The sequence below is a fragment of the Haliotis rubra genome, unplaced genomic scaffold (genome assembly GCF_003918875.1).
Source record: "Haliotis rubra isolate DU_JTF1 unplaced genomic scaffold, ASM391887v1 Scf405, whole genome shotgun sequence".
Lineage (NCBI taxonomy): Eukaryota > Metazoa > Mollusca > Gastropoda > Lepetellida > Haliotidae > Haliotis > Haliotis rubra.
The window spans coordinates 493,189-516,444 of NW_025767086.1; the positions used below are offsets into that span (position 1 = coordinate 493,189).

Below are 23,256 nucleotides of genomic sequence, written 5' to 3' on the forward strand. Positions count from 1 at the left end.
AGGGCTGGGGTGGGTCAAAATTTCCTACGCGGATACCCGACCCCCTATTACCCGACCCGACCCGGGTACCCATTATAACACTAATTACGAGTTATTCCCCTTCAATAAAATCAGTTATGGCCGAGATTAAGAGTGGCATCTGGAAATATTTTAAATACTCGCATCAGGTACAAAGACAAAATGCACTTTGTGCACAGTGCAGCTAAGTCAGAAAGGAGGGAGTAGGTAATCGATGGGGAAACATCTGAACAACAAACATCCCTCCGTAACAGACCAGGAGCTACAAACAAATGCCGTTCCAATCTACAGGCAAAATACAATTGAAGGTAAAAATAAAAAGTGTATACCATTAAACTAACAAGTAAACAATGTAATGTAAACAAGGTAAATACCTCTCTCCCTCACCCGTGGACTCATAATCCAATCACAATAGTCAGACAGACAGACAGATTGCTTATTTACGTCTCACCATATGTACATTAAAATAAATTCTAATACATATAAAATATTCAGTAAATATTATAAATGAAGTTATGAGACACGGTTGATAATTAAGTATCACAGAGCAATATATTGGAAGCATATGAGTAGATAAAATGACAATTGAACTTAAAAAAATATGTACAAAACTATTAACATGAAATGTTAAACTTATTTATGTAACATTTGTCGGCATCTTAAAAGGGTTTTAAAGCAGTTTTTGGCACGTATGTTTATAAGATCTTGAGAGCTTAAAAGGAGTGATGACTTCTCAGGTTCCGATAAGAGGGTAAAACGTGGCATGAAAAACTTTGCTGATGTTAAAATGTCATCTCTTAAATCATTGTGAAGTGGAGATTTCAATAAAATGCTCTTCCGATTCAACTTGATTTGGGCAGTGAAAATTGTACTGTGAAGCATTTCGAGCCGGGGGTCATCTCAAAAACAATAATTATAAAATCTTTAATCCTTGCAAAAACACGCAAGTTTGTTTTTCCTCGATCCCCATTTTGAGTTCTCCAGGTGTGATGAATTTTCCCTTATTTTTATAAAAGCTTGTAACAATAGTTCTTCACAGTCTCTTACAGTGATGATGATGTTGTTTAAAAGAGCTTTTTTGGTGATTCCCAATGTGTTCATTCGCCGGTAAAAAGCTAAGTGCCAAGGCTTGTGTCTGTTCCGTGATTGATTATTTTCCCAATTAGAAACATAGGGCTCTATACGTTCTTGGTCCATATTGATCATTTTCCTCCAGTAACGAATCAAGAATATATCTTGTAGTACATGTAGTTGCGGGGTTCCATCCCATGTCACCAATAACTTCTTCATTAGCCTCGACTTCAATAGCCTAGACCTAGGTAAAATCTCATAGCACGGTTTTGCATTGCATTGATCGATGAATAGTCCTCTGTTCCATAGATTAAAATGCCTTAAGTTATAACTGGCCAAAGTAATGCTTTGTACAGTTTGTTAAATGTTTTGAAACCCAGTTACCTAATCAGTAACAATAGGTCTACCTTCGCGGTTTGTTCAGACTCTATTTGAGGTGGACGTCTGCGTTCTTGAGTCTTTTACATGTAAACAATTTACTACTTGGCGTACTTGCAACCTATGTTACACGTGACATGCTTAGTTGCCGACAGTTGATACCTTGTGCTAGTTTAGTCCACAATTTCAAACATAAGACAACAATCTCGTTGTAGATATCAGGGGAGTACATTTAGAGTACTGAATGGAATTTAATGGAGTATCAGTAATCTTGTGTTTCGTTTCATATATGCACCACAACATTGCTACTCTCGTGTAAACAGGTCAATAGACAATAAAACAATAATTTTTGAGATAAAAACGTCTGTAAATGATTCTAAGACCGTACACCATTGCTGTGGTGCATAACTGCTACGTTTTCTAAATTATTTCCTACTGTATCGTGCATATTTTTTATCCGTACATACGCCGATACGGCCCTTATCTGGAGCACTGGATATATATAATATTTATAAACACATTCAATTAAGTCTTCATTTATTAGTCACATGATCAAAGCCGGTCCGGGTAACATGACGGGTACCCGGGTCCAACTCATTACCCACCCGTCCCAGATACCCGTGTTACCCGTCCCAGCCCTACTCTCATGTTATTTTATAGTATGAATTCTCACATTGCCATTGGGGATTCCCTTTTTGTACTAGAAACTCAGCCCTTCTTACAATGCTTGTTGTATGATATGACACAGACGTAGGAAGCTGCTGCCAGTGTGTGACTGGCCCGACTGGCTCTACTGTCCCAGATTATTTAGGTAGGCCTTGATACTGTAGCAATAGTGATAATGTTGTATAAAACCTCTCATGTATTTACCACTCTTACCATCTGGGATAAAATTTCCCAGTCTATTTATATATTCCCAACACCAGTTACTGCAGGTTATGTGACACTGACAGTGCTTCTGTTGAAATGTCTTAGAGCATGACCATGCATGCATTGTTGAAACCTGGACATAGTGAAAGTAAAACTAGTGGTCTTACAGACTCAGCCTACGTAGTCGGTGATTCAATGTTACTTGAAAGTAACTCATGTGGTTAATCACTGGGTTGGCTGACCTTTTTCTTACTCATATTTATACCCCCGCTACGAAGTAACTGGGGTATATAGCGTTCATTCTGTCCGTCCGTCCCGAAACTTTGTCCGGAGCATATCTCTTAAAGTTTACTTGCTAGGTTCACCAAACTTCACACACATGTTAATCATTACCCATTGATGTGCCTTTTGCTATTTTAAAGTTTTTTCAGAATTTAGTTTTTTTGCTGTTTCCATGGAAACACGACTTAGGCTGTGACTATGAGGATGTCATCTTGTCCGGCGCAGATCTTCCAAACTATACATGCTAGCTTCATCAAACTTGGTACACATTTCAAGCATGATCCCTAGATGTGCCTTTTGGGGGGTAGATCCAGATATGAATTGTATTTTTTGCTGTTTCCATGGAAACACGACTTAGTGCCAAATGTGTTCGATTATTTTGTCCGAGCATATCTCTTAAAGTTTACTTGCTAGGTTCACCAAACTTCACACACGTGTTAATTATTACCCATTGATGTGCCTTTTGCTATTTTAAAGTACACATTTTTTTCAGAATTTAGTTTTTGCTGTTTCCATGGAAACACTACTTAGGCTGTGACTATGAGGATGTCATCTTGTCTTTTGCTATTTTAAAGTTTTTCAGAATTTAGATCTTCCAAACTATACATGCTAGCTTCATCAAACTTGGTACAAATATCAAGCATGATCCCTAGATGTGCCTTTTGGGGTTTAGATCCAGATATGAATTGTATTTTTTGCTGTTTCCATGGAAACATGACTTAGTGCTAAATGTGTTCGATTATTTTGTCCGGAGCATATCTCTTAAAGTTTACATGCTAGGTTCATGCTAGGTACATGCAAAATGTATTTGATGGTTACCTGACCACGGCATATCATCGAAACTATACGTGCTAGGTTCACCAAACTTAATACACAAGTTAATCATGACCCACAGATATGCCATGTGCTAAAAAATAGCAATCTTCATCTACGTCCATTGTGTGCAACATGAGACAGTCAAGTTCAACTGTATGTCAGGTTTCCACGGAAAACACAAAAAAATCTAGTTTCCATAAATTATTACCATAATCAGTACATGCCAAAACTATTATCTAACATGTATATAAAGTTTAGTAGAGTCAAAGAGAAAGTCTTGTGAGCTGCTGATCCTTGTCACATTATATATATCAATATCAGTCATTTCCATGTCCCAAGGTTGGAAGCGGGGGTATGTGAGCTTTGCTCACTTCTACACTTGTTTGTTTTGCTTTGAAGTCATTCCATTTAATATTCCATTATCACCTAAAATACGTAAATAAGGCCTGCAGCCATCAATATGTAAATAAGACCACTGTTCATCAATATGTAAATGAGGTCTGCAATGATCAATATGTAAATAAAACCACCGTTCATCAATATGTAAATGAGGTCTGCAATGATCAATATGTAAATAAAACCACCATTCATCAATATGTAAATGAGGTCTGCAATGATCAATATGTAAATAAAACCACCATTCATCAATATGTAAATGAGGCCTGCAATCATCAATATGTAAATGAGACCACCATTCATCAATATGTAAATGAGGCCTGCAATGATCAATATGTAAATACATTGTAAGACCACCATTCATCAACCGTTCATCAATATGTAAATGAGGCCTGCAATGATCAATATGTAAATACATTGTAAGACCACCGTTCATCAATATGTAAATGAGGTCTGCAATGATCAATATGTAAATAAAACCACCATTCATCAATATGTAAATGAGGCCTGCAATCATCAATATGTAAATGAGACCACCGTTCATCAATATGTTAATGAGGTCTGCAATGATCAATATGTAAATGAGACCAACGTTCATCAATATGTAAATGAGGCCTGCAATCATCAATATGTAAATGAGACAACCGTTCATCAATATGTAAATGAGGCCTGCAACTGTCAATATGTGAATGAAAGCAGTCAGCTGCAAAGGCCCATAGAGAAAACAATATATTTTGATGCATGAAAAATCTGGTTTAATAGAATTATTATCTCAAAAGTTTATATAGCTGGACCGGTTATTCAATTATATTTGAAAATATCACTTGTCAGTAAAGACTCATAACAAATCTCTTCTGGACTCTTAACTCTTGACGAGTGTAGTCTTGACTACAGGTACTATTACACAGTTACAGTTACTGGACCTATTACATGTAGAGTATACCTTTTGACAACAATGATTAGTAGGAGTGTAGCAATACGTGAAGTCATGATGTGATACACATCCCATTATTGCTGGACTAGCGTTATAAATGAAAAGGAAGATATTTGTTTTGGGAAGTAGTGGCCAATATGTGTGGCTATACAGGGGTGAGAAGTAGCAGCAAGAGCATATTACTCAATCACCTCTCCGCTGTGACCAAGCAGACGAGGTGAGCATAGCGAGCGAATGAATTCCACCTACTGTAAAACAGGCTGGAATTATGATTATGGGGTTTCCGCTCTGAAAGCGGACAACCAGCAGCATAGCGATTGAGAACTTCTCACCCCAAACAGGCCACTGCGATACAAATCGACGGCCATCCACACAGCACGATATAGGTATTAGAAAACAGTGGATAGACGAACAGCAGAAACAACCCAAAATTAGCGCAAAAATTATGGAAATTATGTGCTCACTTATTGCCATTATTTTAGCATTATCTGATTTACTTGGCAGTTAAAGCATTGATAATATTGTGCACGAAAGAGTCCGTTGCACTGATTGACAGGTGCACCACGTCAGCCAAGTAATGTTCCGAGCTACATTTAACTGAATCAATCTGATCGTGGCGGACGCTGATCCCATGTAGCTCTTCAATTCTGTTCGCCAGTCTTCGATTGAGCTTTTTGCGAGAACGTTCAAGCTTTTTAATGTTCACAGCCGCCGGCCACACAACACGTGGCAACATGAAGGACCACACCAACCTGGTGTCCGCAGACGATAGTTTGGCATACAGCAAATCGTGATAGGATGTCGCCGTACATGCACCTGGCAGACATTTGGCACATGTCGTTTGAACCTAAATGGGTCACGAGCCATTTGGGAGTGGTGTTACCCGCAGAAGCCAAGAGATTGTTAAGGGAAGATCGGAAATGGCGCCATCGCCTCCCGCCTCGGACTTGCCATCGTGTAGTGCCAAGACGTTGCAAATGCTGCTCCAAGCTTCCCCTCGCTCTGGCCATGTAGCTGTCGCCAATTACCCAGGCCACATCTGTAACATATAGATCGGACAGCAGAAAAATTGCTACAACAACGTAATTAATAGAAGCCAAGCTAGTAAATATTAACTAGATTAAGTTAAGTATTCGTGAGTATTTTATTAGAACCTAATATAGCCTTGGTATGTGCGAGATGACCATCTACCATAATGCTGAATTATACTTTCATCCAAACCACTAATCGCCGCAGTTGTAGCAGCGCCTATTCTGAAAGAATATGAGGTATACTGGGTCACGTCATAACCGGGTTAATAGCTGTGCGCGACAGGCGAGTTCGGTGCGGCAATGCTCTTGGTCGCATTGCCGGGCCTTTCCCCTCACACCCAATTCAAAACCTCAAGGTTTCTCCCATTGGTTTAGTCAAAAAGAAATCTGACACATCAAATGTCTCCACAATCGAGGATAGTTACCGTCTTATACACCATCTCTCCCATCTCCGGGGATCGTCCGTCAACGATGGAATTTCCGCGGAATTTTGCTCTGTTCAGTACACCCGGTTCGGTAAGTTTAGTTCAGCGTTTAGGCAAGGGCGCTCAATTAGCAAAATTCAATGTTAAGTCAGCCTTCCGTTTGCTCCCAGTGCGTCCGGAGGATTTCCACCTGTTAGGTATGTACTTTCAGGATTTTTTGACAAATGTCTCCCTTTCGGCTGTTCTATATCATGCGCCTTGTTTGAAACATTTAGCCGTTTCTTGCAGTGGTGCATAACCAAATACACCAACAGTACATCCATCATGCACTATCTAGATGATTTCCTGATTGGAGGTCGCGCCCAATCAGGTAAATGTAAACACCTGTTAGATTCAAGCATTCAGCTTTTTAAACAATTCAGCATTCCCATAGCAAAAGAAAAAACAGTTCAACCAACCACGACCATCAATTTCCTGGGCCTAACCATAGACACCGTTTCTATGGAGATTAGAATACCACCAGAAAAAATCAATCAGTTGTGTCAGGAAATTGTCACCTTGTCACAAAAGCGTAAACTAAAAGTTGTTAATAGCTGTGCGCGACAGGCGAGTTCGGTGGTGACGCGAGAAGTGAGGTAACTCACCGTTATCTGTCGCGTGGTGTGATGACGTAGCAACTGATGACGTCATGTGTTAACGTAATGTTTGCAGCTGCGCTTGCCAAGGTCATGTTTATAAACAAAGGCACGTGGTATGGCGACGCCAACAAAAACACAATTTAGCGGTTAACGCTAAATGCAATTATTGGGATAACACTACTACAAAGATGCGTACATCAGACCGTATTACCAGAGGGAGAAGCATACACCAGTATTTCCATTCCATAAATTCATATTTTCTCTATTTTTGCAGGTTAATCAGAAATTTCAGACAGCAAAAGTTTGATATTGTAGATGTATTATAAGCTGGGGGGCACTGCACAGATTCTGCTATTTACAGCCAATCAGTAAATACTAGAGAATCCACATAAACTTGTTCTTCAACAGTTTCTGTTATTACTTACATGTTTTTACAGGTATTGTATTGAATCATATGTATTGCAGTACAAGAGTCGCAAATAGATTTGTTGTATTGAGAGTCTTGTATCAGGGTACTTTCTTGAATGTTACCAATGACTAGCAAACTCTCAAGGGTAATACGGTCTGATGTATGCCTCTTTGTGTCAGTGTCACCCGAGCCGGTATGCGAGGGATAACACTGCTACAAAGTTGCGAACATCAGACCATATTAACCGAGGGAGAAGCATACACCGTATTTATCTTAACGCCATGTTAAATGTACAAAATATCATTATTTATCCCCCGCCGCGCGTTTAGCGCGAAGCGGGGGATATAGTATTAGGTTCCGTCCGTACGTACGTACGAATTGGAATAACTTAAGAACCGTTGACTGGATTCTTTTCATATTTGGTACCTAGGTTCATCACAGTAAAAGGAAGGTGCCAGTCAGGTTTGGCGACCTTGACCTTCATTTCAAGGTCACAAGGCGACTTCAACGTTTTACCTGCACGTTAAGCTATCTCAAGAACCATTCACTGGATTTTCTTCATATTCCATACCAAGCTTTTACTAGGGAAGGCGCAGGGCCCAGTCGATTTTGGTGACCTTCACTTAATTTTCAAGGTCACAGAGACACTTTGAAGATTTCAGCATGTTAAATCGCATGTTAAGATAGTAATCAAGATATCGCAAAAAATATTCAGTGGATTTTCTTCATATTTGTCACAAAGATTCATCTAGGGAAGGCCCAGTCAATTTCGGTGACCTTCACATAATTTTTAGGGTCACGACGACACAATGAAGATTTCAGCATGTTAACCTGAATTGTCAGCAAGATATTTTAAGAACGGTTCACTGGATTTCTTCATAGACTTTCAAGACCTCCCTTGAATGTTTTTCAATAAGCAATTTCTTTAGTACTAGTTTTGCATATTTCATACACTATGACATTCATGTCAAGGTCAAAGTCAGTGTTGAAAATATGTGAGTGTTTGAACAACTAAACAGCAAGATATCAAGAGAGTTTGACTGGTCATGTTTTTGTTGACATTTAACTTCATCTTAAACTTTCATTACTTCATAAGTTTGATTTGATAATTTGTGGCGGGGGATTATGTCACCTTAGTGACAATACTTGTTTTATTTTATTTTGAAGGTCACTACCCACTTTATTACATGTAAACAAAATGGCGTCTGCCTCTCGACTGCATTTTTTAAATCAATGAAACATTCTGACAAGATTAAAACTGCTCTGAAAATGGTTAGTTATGTTTAGCTGAGTGTGCAAACAATTCAATGTATATAATAGTTTAAATAAAGCAGTGAAAGTCGATAAAATAAATGTGTACATAGTGAACTGAAAAACAGCTAATCGAACAGTTTTCGAACTCCGGGCACTGCATGCGTCATATTATGATGTCATACCATTGTTAGCAATACAGCTTCTCAGAGGAGAGTTCACCCTCCTGGGAGGGATGACACGGAAACTTGTTAACTCACCATTGACCAATGAAATTAAAGTATTTTACATAAAGGTAAGACAATAGATTGATTCCTCTTTGACTAGTGGACTAATTACATGGGGGTGTTCCTCTTTTGCCTGTGGACTCTAGATAGATAACCCTTTTTTACTAATTGACTAATTACAGATAACCCTTTGACTAGTGGACTAATTACAGGTAACCCTTGACTAGTGGACTAATTACAGGTAACCCTTTTGACTAGTGGACTAATTGCAGGTAACCCTTGACTATTGGACCCATCACTATTGGGATGTTTACAGGTAAAATGTTACTATTGGGATTATTACAGGTAACCCTTGACTAGTGGACCGATTACTGTTTGGATGTTTACAGTTAACCCTTGACTAGTGGACCGATTACTGTTTGGATGTTTACAATTAACCCATGACTAGTGGACCCGTTACTATTGGAATAATTACAGGTAACCTTGGCGTAAGGACATGAGCTGTGATTGTTGATGTACTAATGCCTGACGATGTTTTTTTATGTCACAGAAGCAGGTTTGAGAAGGGGACTGTTGTACATGATGTCCTGGCTGCCAAGCATTGTGACAACTGATAGTGAACCAACCGACTGCCCAGAGTCGTCCCCGGACTCAGCGAGGTCACAGACACAGCCTTCAAACATGTCTGGGTCGTCACGACAGCAGGGTGGACGGGGTGCCAGAAAGAAGATACCTCCTGATATACGTAAGATCATCAATGTCATCCAGAGCTTCAGGTGGCTGGGAGCAAATGTTTGGGAGTTAGGTTCAAGAAGTAGTTGGCTGTGGGATCATTTCATTATGTAGTGAAAGCTTATTGTCTTGTTTTAATGACTCATTGGGTAAACACAATTTCTTGTGCTGGCTAACGTCAGATGTATGTGAACTTATGTGCGCCGATTTATCACTGATGTGAAAAGTGAGTGAGTGAGTTAAGTTTTACGCTGCACTGAGCAATATTTCAGCTATATGGCAGCGGTCTGTAAATAATCGAGTCTGGACCAGACAATCCAGTGATCAACAGCATGAGCATCGATCTGCGCAATTGGGAATCGATGACATGTGTCAACCAAGTCAGCGAGCCTGACCACCTGATCGCATTAGTCGGCTCTAACGAGAAGCATGGGTTACTGATGATCAATATTCTAACCCGGATCTTCACGGGTATGATGTGAAAAGAAAATGTTGGGAATCTATTTATCATGCTAGTAACTTTGTTACACCAACCATTTCATGTTGCCCTCCATGCCTGATAACAGGGACAAAATGTTCAGTATCCAATGTCCATGAGGAAACAATATATCCATTCATTGCAGGATGTTTACATTATACAGAATCAGGGCAAAATGTTCAGTATCCAATGTCCATGGGGAAACAATATATCCATTCATTGCAGGATGTTTACATTATACAGAATCAGGGCAAAATGTTCAGTATCCAATGTCCATGGGGAAACAATATATCCATTCATTGCAGGATGTTTACATTATACAGAATCAGGGCAAAATGTTCAGTATCCAATGTCCATGGGGAAACAATATATCCATTCATTGCAGGATGTTTACATTATACAGAATCAGGGCAAAATGTTCAGTATCCAATGTCCATGGGGAAACAATATATCCATTCATTGCAGGATGTTTACATTATACAGAATCAGGGCAAAATCAGAAGGGCAAAATTCAGTATCCAATGTCCATGGGGAAACAATATATCCATTCATTGCAGGATGTTTACATTATACAGAATCAGGGCAAATGTTCAGTATCCAATGTCCATGGATGGAAACAATATATCCATTCATTGCAGGATGTTTACATTACATTATACAGAATCAGGGCAAAATGTTCAGTATCCAATGTCCATGGGGAAACAATATATCCATTCATTGCAGGATGTTTACATTATTTACAGTATCCAATTGGGGAAACAATATATCCATTCATTGCAGGATGTTTTACATTATACAGAATCAGGGCAATATGTTCAGTATACAGAATCCAATGTCCATGGGAAACAATATATCCATTCATTGCAGGATGTTTACATTATACAGAATCAGGGCAAAATGTTCAGTATCCAATGTCCAGAAACAATATATCCATTCATTGCAGGATGTTTACATTATACAGAATCAGGGCAAAATGTTCAGTATCCAATGGAAACAATATATCCATTCATTGCAGGATGTTTACATTATACAGAATCAGGGCAAAATGTTCAGTATCCAATGTCCATGGGGAAACAATATATCCATTCATTGCAGGATGTTTACATTATACAGAATCAGGGCAAAATGTTCAGTATCCAATGTCCATGGGGAAACAATATATCCATTCATTGCAGGATGTTTACATTATACAGAATCAGGGCAAAATGTTCAGTATCCAATGTCCATGGGGAAACAATATATCCATTCATTGCAGGATGTTTACATTATACAGAATCAGGGCATTGCAGGATGTTTACATTATTCAGGGCAAAATGTTCAGTATCCAATGTCCATGGGGAAACAATATATCCATTCATTGCAGGATGTTTACATTATACAGAATCAGGGGTAAAATGTTCAGTATCCATGTCCATGGGAAACAATATATCCATTCATTGCAGGATGTTTACATTATACAGAATCAGGGCAAAATGTTCAGTATCCAATGTCCATGGGGAAACAATATATCCATTCATTGCAGGATGTTTACATACAGAATCAGGGCAAAATGTTGAATCAGTATCCAATGTCCATGAAACAATATATCCATTCATTGCAGGATGTTTACATTATACAGAATCAGGGCAAAAAATGTTCATGGGGAAACAATATATCCATTCATTGCAGGATCCAATGTCCAAAATGTTCAGTATCCAATGGAAACAATATATCCATTCATTGCAGGATGTTTACATTATACAGAATCAGGGCAAAATGTTCAGTATCCAATGTCCATGGGGAAACAATATATCCATTCATTGCAGGATGTTTACATTATACAGAATCAGGGCAAAATGTTCAGTATCCAATGTCCATGGGGAAACAATATATCCATTCATTGCAGGATGTTTACATTATACAGAATCAGGGTAAAATGTTCAGTATCCAATGTCCATGGGGAAACAATATATCCATTCATTACAGGATGTTTACATTATACAGAATCATCTAGTATATGTTTTCATTGTTTTGCCAGGCTCGGTTGACAGTGGATATAGTGACATAAGCCATATGCAAGTAGTTGACCCAGATGCTATCCCGTCTATGGAACAGACTAGCATGAACACTATGAACCTCCAGCGGTCAGGAGGGAGCTCTGTAGACCATCCACCCTCAACCATGGACACAGTCAATGTCATCCATGAACACCTAGTACACCAAATCCAGAGGTCGGTGGGAGGGAAAGGAAGGGATGAAGACTCCTCGTCAATATCCCTCCCATCTATTCCAAGCTCCTCCTCCCCTGCCTCCGGTTCGTCTTCAGGTGATGCCCAGGATGTGACAGAAGAGGACATTCAGGAACTCCTGCATGAAATGCCGCCTGAAATGAGGGTTGATTTTCAAGATGCCATGGTGCTGTACTGCGAAGACGATAGGGACCTAGTTATGGAGTTTGTTGAACATTTCAGTGAAATAAGGCTACTTGGAACTGACATACCTAAGATTGTTTTAAATGATGATATTGCCATTTCAATTGGATCAAAGTTCAAGGCATTAGAGTTTGGCATTGATAGATGCACTTATGTTTTCCTCTACATAACAAAATCTTTTTGTGTTGATTCTTGGTCTGAATATTCTAGTGAGACTTGTTTAATGGAAGCAATTCATAATCCTGACAAAAAGTGGTGTGTTGTGCCAGTGTTTACAGAACCAAAGCGAAAAGCTAGTTTCCGAATCCCTCCAAGTCTTAATTCATTAAAGGGAATTCAATACTGGACAAATGACAAGTTTTTCAGAGATTCAGTGCAAAAACTTTTAGAGGAGAAGTTGTACATTCGGAGAAGAAATGAAAAACAGTTAACAAGAGAAAGAAAAGAGTGGGTGACAAAATGGAGAATACAAAAATATGAGGAAAAAAGTAAAAGAACGAGAGGAAAATCTAGCTCGACAAAAACGTGAGAATGATGCAAAGGTAGCAATGGAGCGCAAACTGGCAGAATTGGAAAGAGTTGAAAAGGAGGAGAAATTGAAGCGTGATTTAGAGCTGAGTAGTTTGAAGACTCCGTCGGAGAGTGACACACAGAGTATGTTGCAAAGATTTGCTCAAAAGTTTAAAGTTTCAACTGAGGCTAGAAGTGAGGAAAGCTATATACGCGATCCTGGTGTTACACCAAATGACGGCATGAAATGGCTGAAAAATAAGAGCAATCCGCAATCTTTGGGTTGTAATCCTGCACAAAATGTTCAACCTGCATCCTCAATACCAAGGTCTGCCTCTGATCATATCGGCTTGCCTTCAAGGGCAGCTAGAGAAGGATGTGGAATGCGTGGCCTGCAGGAGACAAGCATCAACCTACCCAGGAGCAATGAGAGCAGTACTGGCTTTAACATCTTGCCAGGAAACAGGAAGAATACTGGTTCAACAGGTGTTTCTAAATACTTTAGTCTGCCAAACAGACACACACATGACAGTAGTGAGCCTTCACAATTAAGCAGTTTGCCGCCTGAACCATCTATTGGCGATCTAGAAGAAGACTTCAGGTCTGTTGGACCTGGTTCACATAGTGGAAGGTCCCTGCACCAGGATCCAGGGCAGGGATCAGGCACTCACTCCCCCAGCCAACAAAGCAGAGGAGCCACATCAGGTTCTTTAAGGTCACAGTTGGTTACAGAGACTGCTCCTCGGACACTAGAACAAGACTGTTTCGGTTCAGACTGTGGGCAAGTTGACCCATCCGTCTTGACGACAGCTAAACCTGCAAAAGAGGTTCACTACCATTACCATTATTATAGTGAAACAAAAGATCGTTCACAGGCAAGGAAGAAGGAGCAAGCTCCTTTGAACATAGTTGGGGCCACAGTTGTTCAGATAGGGAATGACAACACAGTGAAGATGCTAGGTGGCCAGGTTCTGGAGGGAACAGAGGAGGTTCCGATGGACAGCGAGGAGGAAGACCCTCCTACTGTGCGGAAGGGACCAGAAGGGTAAGATACAGATGAATACTGCATTTTCAATTTTGAGGTTACTCGTTTTTTGGTTATGTGTTGAGAATGTTCAGAGTTGCACAAGTTTGTCAGTTTTGCACAACTTCCATGACAGTTTTATAACACAACTTCCATGACAGTTTTATATCACAAGTTCATCACAGACTTACAAGTGTGGAATATATTGGAGATTTCTAAGATGCCTAGCGGTTAGAACAATCGAAAAAAACAAACATTATCAGACAATAAAAGTATAGTTTTTTGATGACGTAACAATTGAATGACGTTATCCCGTCACTGTGCCATTCTAGTGTGCCCCCTCGTAATCGAACCATTTTACATTACGTCACAATGTAAGCGACGTCACGATGCATGTCAGTTGTCATCGCCTCGTACGGCCTCCTACAGTAAACTACACCATTGCATTCAGTTTCTTGGTTTGCTGTTGCTTCAAGCAGCTAAAATCACTGGTGGAAACATTATGTTTATGTTTTACGACGGTTAAAATGTCTCATTTCGACTCACAAGTTTTCAGCGACACGGTAGCGTTAAGTAATGTGTACATTCCCACAATGCAATTGTGGAATGTAAACGACTACTCAACTTCCTCTGGATGTACTGATCTAAACTTACGCTGGTAGTAGAAATGCAGCGTTCATATTACCCCATATGGTTTACGTTAATGACAGATGTAATTAAAATAATTCAAAGAAGATATTTAATCCGAGCGTAAACCGTCATCAAACTGTTATCATTTGTTTTTTCTGGTAGCGTTCGTCTTAGCGTTAGGGGCAGACACATCAATAGAACAGCCAGTTAGCCCCATGCGAGGATTCTTAATTTAGGTCACAGACACCGTCGTTTGTTTTCTGCCTTAAATTAATCGTAATTATCTTTAGAAAGTATTAAGTTTGGCATCTTAGAAAAGAAATACAGTTAAGCCCTACCACCATGTATAGTGTAATAAAACACACTTTAAGCCCTGAACTATAATAGCGTTAAAGCACTTTCGGACGCAAAGCGTCCTCGTGCTTTAACTATAATAGTTCAGGGCAAAAGTATGTTTTATTACACTATACATGGTGGTAGAGCGAAGTGTATTTCTTAATTAACATATTTTGTTTTTCTCCTGTACCAAATGCTTGGGCACGCCAAATAACAGCTCCCGTTGCCATGAATTTTTTCATCCATTTTTTTTTAGAGTGCCTGGTCAGTCATCAGTTTCAGGAAGTCAGCCTCCATCTACCATATACCAAGACAACAACCCTTCAGTGGCGCCTCATCGCCCATGCCCAGTACACCTGCCCTCCAGGGCTCCAGAGCCACCTCGGTTCTCGCATACTACAGCTGCAGCAGCAACTCCATCACAGCATGTGGCGCCAAGAAATCAGAAAGGCCAACCAGCAGCATCCGCTAATGTCTCAAGTACAGCTCAACATCTTCCGCGGAGCTCCTCAGCAGCAGCAGCACCAACTGTGACATCGTTAGGGCCGGTGAACTCAGGATTTGGGGACATGCCGAGTGTGCAGAGACACACCAGTGAATCCCTGTCCTCATTGCCACCTCAGCCATCTGCTAGGGTGAGGCCTGTGGGTGTGGCAGCCCTGATGCCCCGGGGGGTTGGTGGGAAGGAGGGCGGTGGTAGTAGTGGGGACTCCTCTCACGAGAACATTTCCACTGTGAATGAACCAGCTGTCTCAGCACTACAGAATGTGGGAACACCACCACAAGAACAGATTGAAATGGCTACGGAAAGTGTTGAAAGTTCTCCAGGAGATAATGAAGACCCAATTACAGAGCAGACACTAGCAAAACAACGAGCTCTTGAGTGTGTGAGTAGTTGAGACTTTAACTTAGCAGTTGTAGGAAGGTTTTGCCAAGCTATGGTAGGATTCAGGACTATGTCATTTCAATCCCCCACAACGCGTTTTGCGGGGGGTATTAAAATGGACTCCGTCCTTGCGTGTGTCTGTCCGTCTGTCCGTGCACATTTGTCTTTTCTGGAGCAGAACTCTAAAACCGTTCAATATTTCTTCACCAAACTTGGCACATAGATAAGATCTTGTGGTGTACTGGTGCCTTTTGGTAGTTTTGGAATTCTGAATAAAATATTTTTGGCTTTTCCATGGCAACAAGTTTGACTAAAACAGAAATTAGTGGTAGTGCACTTTTCCGGAGCAGAACTCTAAAACCGTTCAATGTTTCTTCACCAAACTTGGCACATACATAGATCTGGTGGTGTACTGGTGCCTTTTGGTAGTTTTGGATTTCTGAATAAAATATTTTTGGCATTTCCATGGCAACAAGTTTGACATAGACTGAAATTGGTGATAGTGCTCCTTTCTGGAGCAGAACTTTAAAAACCTTTCAATACTCTCCTTCCAATTTTCTATATACACACCTAAATATTTGACATAAGCATAACTCGTAGACATAATCATGAAGAGTATTTTGCCATTGTGGGGGATATTGATGACTTTGTCTTCTTGTTATATTAATTGGAGTTCTATGGATATACAACTTCTTTAATATTATATGAGCGACTTTTCGGTGTAGCTACTAACAACGTTATCAAGCATATGATCATCATGTGTTAGTAGCTACACCGAAACATCGCTCATGTTATATTAAACAAGTTGTATCTCTATTCTCAATCGAACTCTCCTTGTTGTTCATCACACCAACTTCTAAATGCCACAAGTTGCTGTAGGCCCACCATGAATAGTTTCCCTTATTATAAGACGTTTTACATTGTTTCTGGTAACCAGTTTGTATCAGAACAGAAATAGAAAATGGCAAATATATGGTTTGCAGCTTATCCAGATCAGCTACTGACAATACATCCTCATGCAAACATGGTCACACCCATGCTAGCTTGGGGAGTGCATATTAACTTGACTATACTATGTTATCTTTGACTGTAGAAATGTCATCTAATGTCACACCCAATTGCTGTTCACAGGAAGTGGACTAAAGTTGACTAAAGTGGACGCTGTGTGAGTGTGGCTATATCAGATGGCAGACAATGGAGACAGCTTATGCTTCAGTATTTAATGGTGAGAGTGCCATGGTCATTCTGTGCAGACATGCCGTGGTCATTCATCAGTGGAGACAGTGCTGTGGTCAATCAGTGGAGACAGTGCTGTGGTCAATCAGTGCAAACAGTACTGTGGTCAATCAGTGCAAACAGTGCTGTGGTCAATCAGTGCAAACAGTGCTGTGGTCAATCAGTGGAGGAGGTGGCACAAACAAATGTCATGTGATAGTGAACTAGAGGAAGCCTTTTAAGTCACACAGATACTGTAACTATGGTAACCATAATTGATTATAGTCAGACATTAAGCCTGATATATTTAAGTGTTATTCACGAGTGGTAATAATTCAGACAGGATTGACTTCTGGTCTTCAAGTATATGTTTTCAGTGCGGTTCCATACAGGTGCTTTTTTCCTACCCAAGCAAGTGACCACCACCTTGTCAGGACAAGGATATGCAGCTTCACTGTCTGTAAATTGGGGCTCAGATTTCATGAAGTGCATCTTTCATTCTGCATGCTATACTGAATATGTCATGTTTCCTTATTATTTTTGTATCATAGGAAAGTTTGTTTCCACATGACCAGTATGTAACACAATTTTAAATGCTGAGATACACTGTGCAGATCCAGATTTCTGTTTAGTCTTTCAATGTTTGAATCCACTGATAGTTCTGAAACCAGGGCCTCTAAAAGTCAATTTGTGCATAATATACCTCCATTTGTCATCATGGTGTATTATCAAGCAGCCGTAGAGTGTTGGTCCACCTTGACACATGATGCACTAACACAAACGTATGTTAACCGTCACACGCCTGGATGCGTCGTGATAGAACGGGACAAATCGGCTACCATACAACCTATCTACCCATGAGAACCAGGACAAAACGGGCATCATGTGTGAAACAACCGTGACAAAACGCCAAACAAATGTGGCTGACCGCAACAAAAGGTGAAAGGACTGTGAGATGCCAGGGAATACACATGCCTCCCGTCCCACTTGGGGCCCACTACAGACCGTCTACAAGCTTAATTACCGCCTATTACATGCTGTCACGTTTTGTTGCGTGCCCCCCGTAGTACTACAGCCTACTAGGCTTCTCATTAGTCTGTGACGGCCGTGGCAAATTTTTGAACAGTGTAAAAATCTGACATGGTATCCACAGCAATCACAGACTGTCACATTCAGTCCCCCTATGTTGTCTCATGTCCATCACATTTTGTCTCTGTTTCACTACGTTTCGGCAAAACAGGGCTGCTGTGTAACCCTAGCATTATAAGGAATCAGGCCACGCCCTCTGCTTGTCAGGTGATAGTAGTCCTTGCCTTTATCATTTGCGACTACTAGCCAGAACTTCACTAATTGCTATTTTTTGTTTAAATTTCAAGTTAATATGTGTGCCATAATCAGATGAGCTTCTGTGAGCAGGCAGGATGTTGCTAGACCTGTTCTGTGGTTGATGCTGCTTGTGCTGTCACCTCTACATCATTTCACACAGAAATGTGTTAGTGAGCTTTGTGACATTCACCTCATTAAACCCCGGTGATGAATTCTGGTCATGTACACCACTCACTGCCATCATCATTTTGCAGGCTTGTTAAAAACAGTTGCCATGGTTACCAGGTGTTTAGCTGTATATATTGCTTATTTAATTTATAGTACAATGAACTACTGACACCCTGCTATAACCTTCAATGTATGGATGCTCGGAAAGAGACGACAGCCGTGATAACCCCACTCACACACCCCAGAGACACGTAGATTGTTCCACTTTGTGATATGACTTTGGATTTGTGTTCCACCCTAAAGACTGTACAGTGGAGAAATCATGTAATGTGTTCAGACAAACAGTTATATTATAATATGTTGACTTTTTGTTACTGTACCATAGCAATCTTGCGAAAAGCAACATCCTGCAAACTGCCAAGTTGCTGCATTTTGATAATGAGATAGCACAGTAGAAGCAGGAAATATCGCAGACAACTGCTATTGTTTTGGGTTTCTTAACCAAATGTCATGATATGTACCTGACATTTTCTCCCAATGCCTCAAAACCTGTACAGACACATCCTGTATCTCTATGCTCAGTATCAGCAGTAATTAGATTTATTCTAAATATTCTAAAACACCAACATGCATTGTTTTGCGGTATGACATATTTGAAAGATTTTCCTCAATTCTACCAATTGTTTGCAGTTGTTGTTTGTTAATGGCATGTGAGAGTGAAATCTTGATATTGTTTATCTCTGCGCTGTATTTGTATTTTTTATACTCACCTGTCAAAACGTGAGAAAGTTATGGTCATGAAAATGTTGCCGTGTAAATGAGCTTCTGTTCCCCCGCGAAGTCTCTCCTGCACATCAGCCAATTCTGTGATCAGGTAGACGCAATGCTTGGCTTGTACACACTAATTATGTTGAGTTAGCTTGTCACTTGACAACTCTTGACAGCTATTCATCATGTATATATAGCTTTAGGGGTGAAATGATACACTGGTTCACGGATGCATCTTCGGTTTTCTGGTAAAGATATACATGATACATGTTTTGCTGTATCGATACAAGAGGATATTTGTTGGTATAACTTTCTACTCATCAAATGACACTCTGCTCTGAAATATTTGACATGAATATCCACATAATGACATACATCATAACCTTGCTGGATTATTTCACCCCTATACAGCATACATTTCAGCATGTATTGAACTCCATCAAAATGGTGAGGGATGAGTTGTTGTTGAGGGATCAGTAGCCTTCCTGTACTAGCTGGAGGATTAAATCTGGATGTAAGACATAGATGACTCAGAAAACTGTCTAAGGGATCAGGAAAAGAAGGAAATCTGTGATATCTGCTGGAGGATGCCTATATCTTCCTGTTTCTACATGTTGTAGCAATCAGTATGTTATTAAGTGGTCTGTTGGATAGCGTGTGCATGGAGACCACCTTGGTGGTCTGTTGGATAGCGTGTGCATGGAGACCACCTCGGTGGTCTGTTCTATAGCGTGTGTATGGAGACCACCTCGGTGTTTTGTTGGATAGTGTGTGCATGGAGACCACCTCGGTGGTCTGTTGGATAGCGTGTGCATGGGGGTGGTGGTCTGTTGGATAGCGTGTGCATGGAGACCACCTCTGTGGTCTGTTGGATAGTGTGTGCATGGAGACCACCTCGGTGGTTTGTTGGATAGCGTGTGCATTGAGGTGGTGGTCTGTTTTTCGATAGCTTGTGCATGGAGACCACCTCAGTGGTCTGTTGGATAGCGTGTGCATGGAGACCACCTATGTGGTCTGTTGGATAGTGTGTGCATGGAGACTGCCTCAGTGGTCTGTTGGATAGTGTGTGCATGGAGACCACTTTCGTGGTTTGTTGGATAGTGTGTGCATGGAGACCACTTTCGTGGTTTGTTGGATAGTGTGTGCATGGAGACCACCTCAGTGGTCTGTTGGATAGTATGTGCATGGAGACCACCTCGGTGGTCTGTTGGATAGTATGTTCATGGAGACCACCTCGGTGGTCTGTTGGATAGTGTGTGCATGGAGACCACCTCGGTGGTCTGTTGGATAGTGTGTGCATGGAGACCACCTCGGTGGTCTGTTGGATAGTGTGTGCATGGAGACCACCTCGGTGGTTTGTTGGATAGCGTGTGCATTGAGGTGGTGGTCTGTTTTTCGATAGCTTGTGCATGGAGACCACCTCAGTGGTCTGTTGGATAGCGTGTGCATGGAGACCACCTATGTGGTCTGTTGGATAGTGTGTGCATGGAGACTGCCTCAGTGGTCTGTTGGATAGTGTGTGCATGGAGACCACTTTCGTGGTTTGTTGGATAGTGTGTGCATGGAGACCACTTTCGTGGTTTGTTGGATAGTGTGTGCATGGAGACCACCTCAGTGGTCTGTTGGATAGTATGTGCATGGAGACCACCTCGGTGGTCTGTTGGATAGTATGTGCATGGAGACCACCTCGGTGGTCTGTTGGATAGTGTGTGCATGGAGACCACCTCGGTGGTCTGTTGGATAGTATGTTCATGGACACTATTGGATAGTGTGTGCATGGAGACTACTATATGTTTGTACTGATTGGGGTAACCATGATAAATTGTGGCATGGTATGACAGTGGGCTAGAACTCATATATATTTTCAAATATGTCATTAAATTGTTTGATAATGAATTGTGTACAGTGTTAGCTGAATGCATGGCTATGTATAGATATGCTTCAAGTGCTTTTGTAAATTGACATTCTAAAGCGCCATCCCTGGAAGATTTGGAAAATAAAGTATGTATTGTAATACACCAGTACATTGTGTGTTCATTTGCCAGATACTAAAACATGTGTTTCAGTGTTGTTTAACATATATAGGAGAAAATGTCACTTAAGTTCCCATATTCAACTTCCCAGGAGTGCTACCCCTTTAGAATAGGTCTCAAGAAATCCACTGACCTTTATGACCCACCACTGCCGCTGTTACAGGTCATTGGCTCCCTCCCTCTGCAAGCCGTCTGCGGTCTGCTGTTTATTTTGTTGACAGTTACATAGACAGATTCTTTAATACAAATGCATAAAATCAGTGATTTACAATGTGATTAGGTTGTCTGACAAAACATCCACTTGCACAGTTTGAGATCGATTGGGTCATTGGATGAAGAGATATTTACAAGAAACCGGGTCCACATGCATTTCATGCCAAACTATAGTCTACCTTCATCATGTTTGATCCAAACCCAGTGATTGACTGCATGAGCAATGGCCACCTCTAACCTGCCCTGCACTGGAGTACAATGACATGCAGTCAAGGTTTCCAATCTGAGCAGCCCCTCCACTGGAGTACAATGACATGCTGTCAAGGTTTTCAATCTGAGCAGCCACTCCACTGGAGTACAATGACATGCAGTCAAGGGTTTCTTAATCTGAGCAGCCGCTCTACTGGAGTACAATGATATGCTCTCAAGGTTCTCAATCTGAGCAGCTCCCCTCCACTGGATTACAATGACATGCTGTCAAGGTTCTCAATCTGAGCAGCCTCTCCAATGGAGTACAATGACATGCAGTCAAGGTTTTCAATCTGAACAGCCCATCCACTGGAGTACAATGATATGCTCTCAAGGTTCTCAATCTGAGCAGCTCCCCTCCACTGGAGTACAATGACATGTTGTCAAGGTTTTCAATCTGAGCAGCCGCTCCACTGGAGTACAATGACATGCAGTCAAGGTTCTCAATCCGAGCAGCCCCTCCACAGGAGTACAATGACACGCTGTCAAGGTTCTCAATCTGTCCAGCCCCTCCACTGGAGTACAATGACATGCTGTCAAGGTTTTCAATCTGAGCAGCCGCTCCACTGGAGTACAATGACATGCTGTCAAGGTTCTCAATCTGTCCAGCAACTCCACTGGAGTACAATGACATGCAGTCAAGGTTTTCAATCTGTCCAGCCCCTCCACTGGAGTACAATGACATGCTGTCAAGGTTTTCAATCTGAGCAGCCGCTCCACTGGAGTACAATGACATGCTGTCAAGGTTTTCAATCTGTCCAGCCACTCCACTGGAGTACAATGACACGCAGTCAAGGTTCTCAATCTGAGCAGCCCCTCCACTGGAGTACAATGACACGCAGTCAAGGTTTTCAATCTGAGCAGCAGGTCCACTGGAGTACAATGACATGCTGTCAAGGTTCTCAATCTGAGCAGCCCCTCCACTGGAGTACAATGACATGCTGTCAAGGTTCTCAATCTGAGCAGCCTCTCCACTGGAGTACAATGACATGCTGTCAAGGTTCTCAATCTGAGCAGCACATCCACTGGAGTAGAATGATATGCTGTCAAGGTTCTCAATCTGAGCAGCTCCCCTCCACTGGAGTACAATGACATGCTGTCAAGGTTTTCAATCTGAGCAGCCGCTCCACTGGAGTACAATGACATGCAGTCAAGGTTCTCAATCCGAGCAGCCCCTCCACAGGAGTACAATGACATGCTGTCAAGGTTTTCAATCTGTCCAGCCCCTCCAATGGAGTACAATGACATGCTGTCTAGGTTTTCAATCTGAGCAGCCGCTCCACTGGAGTACAATGACATGCTGTCAAGGTTCTCAATCTGTCCAGCCCCTCCACTGGAGTACAATGACACGCAGTCAAGGTTTTCAATCTGAGCAGCAGGTCCACTGGAGTACAATGACATGCTGTCAAGGTTCTCAATCTGAGCAGCCCCTCCACAGGAGTACAATGACATGCTGTCAAGGTTCTCAATCTGAGCAGCCTCTCCACTGGAGTACAATGACATGCTGTCAAGGTTTTCAATCTGAGCAGCC

The 23,256-nt window shown here is 41.2% G+C and overlaps 2 protein-coding genes across 5 annotated transcripts in view; both read left to right on the top strand.

Moving 5' to 3' along the window:
* The window catches only part of LOC124287712, a 38,811-nt gene extending 29,070 nt beyond the window's left edge, over window positions 1-9,741 (top strand). The window contains exon 6 of the mRNA XM_046724242.1: window positions 9,706-9,741. The gene's annotated coding sequence lies outside the window, so the exon portion shown is untranslated. The remainder of the gene's footprint in view (window positions 1-9,705) is intronic.
* A 2,978-nt stretch (window positions 9,742-12,719) lies between these two features.
* Window positions 12,720-21,246, top strand: LOC124287708. Of its 4 annotated transcripts, XM_046724232.1 has the most exons (6): window positions 12,720-13,922; window positions 15,124-15,754; window positions 16,885-20,049; window positions 20,082-20,157; window positions 20,193-20,610; window positions 20,646-21,246. In XM_046724232.1, exons 1-3 carry the CDS (start codon window positions 12,844-12,846, stop codon window positions 16,894-16,896), a joined length of 1,722 nt encoding a protein of 573 aa, XP_046580188.1. In that variant the 5' UTR covers window positions 12,720-12,843; the 3' UTR covers window positions 16,897-20,049; window positions 20,082-20,157; window positions 20,193-20,610; window positions 20,646-21,246. The 4 variants fall into 4 exon arrangements, with proteins under 4 accessions (XP_046580188.1, XP_046580186.1, XP_046580187.1 ...); XM_046724230.1 differs by having other exon boundaries at window positions 16,885-20,157; XM_046724231.1 differs by having other exon boundaries at window positions 20,082-20,610.
* Window positions 21,247-23,256: the final 2,010 nt, after the last annotated feature.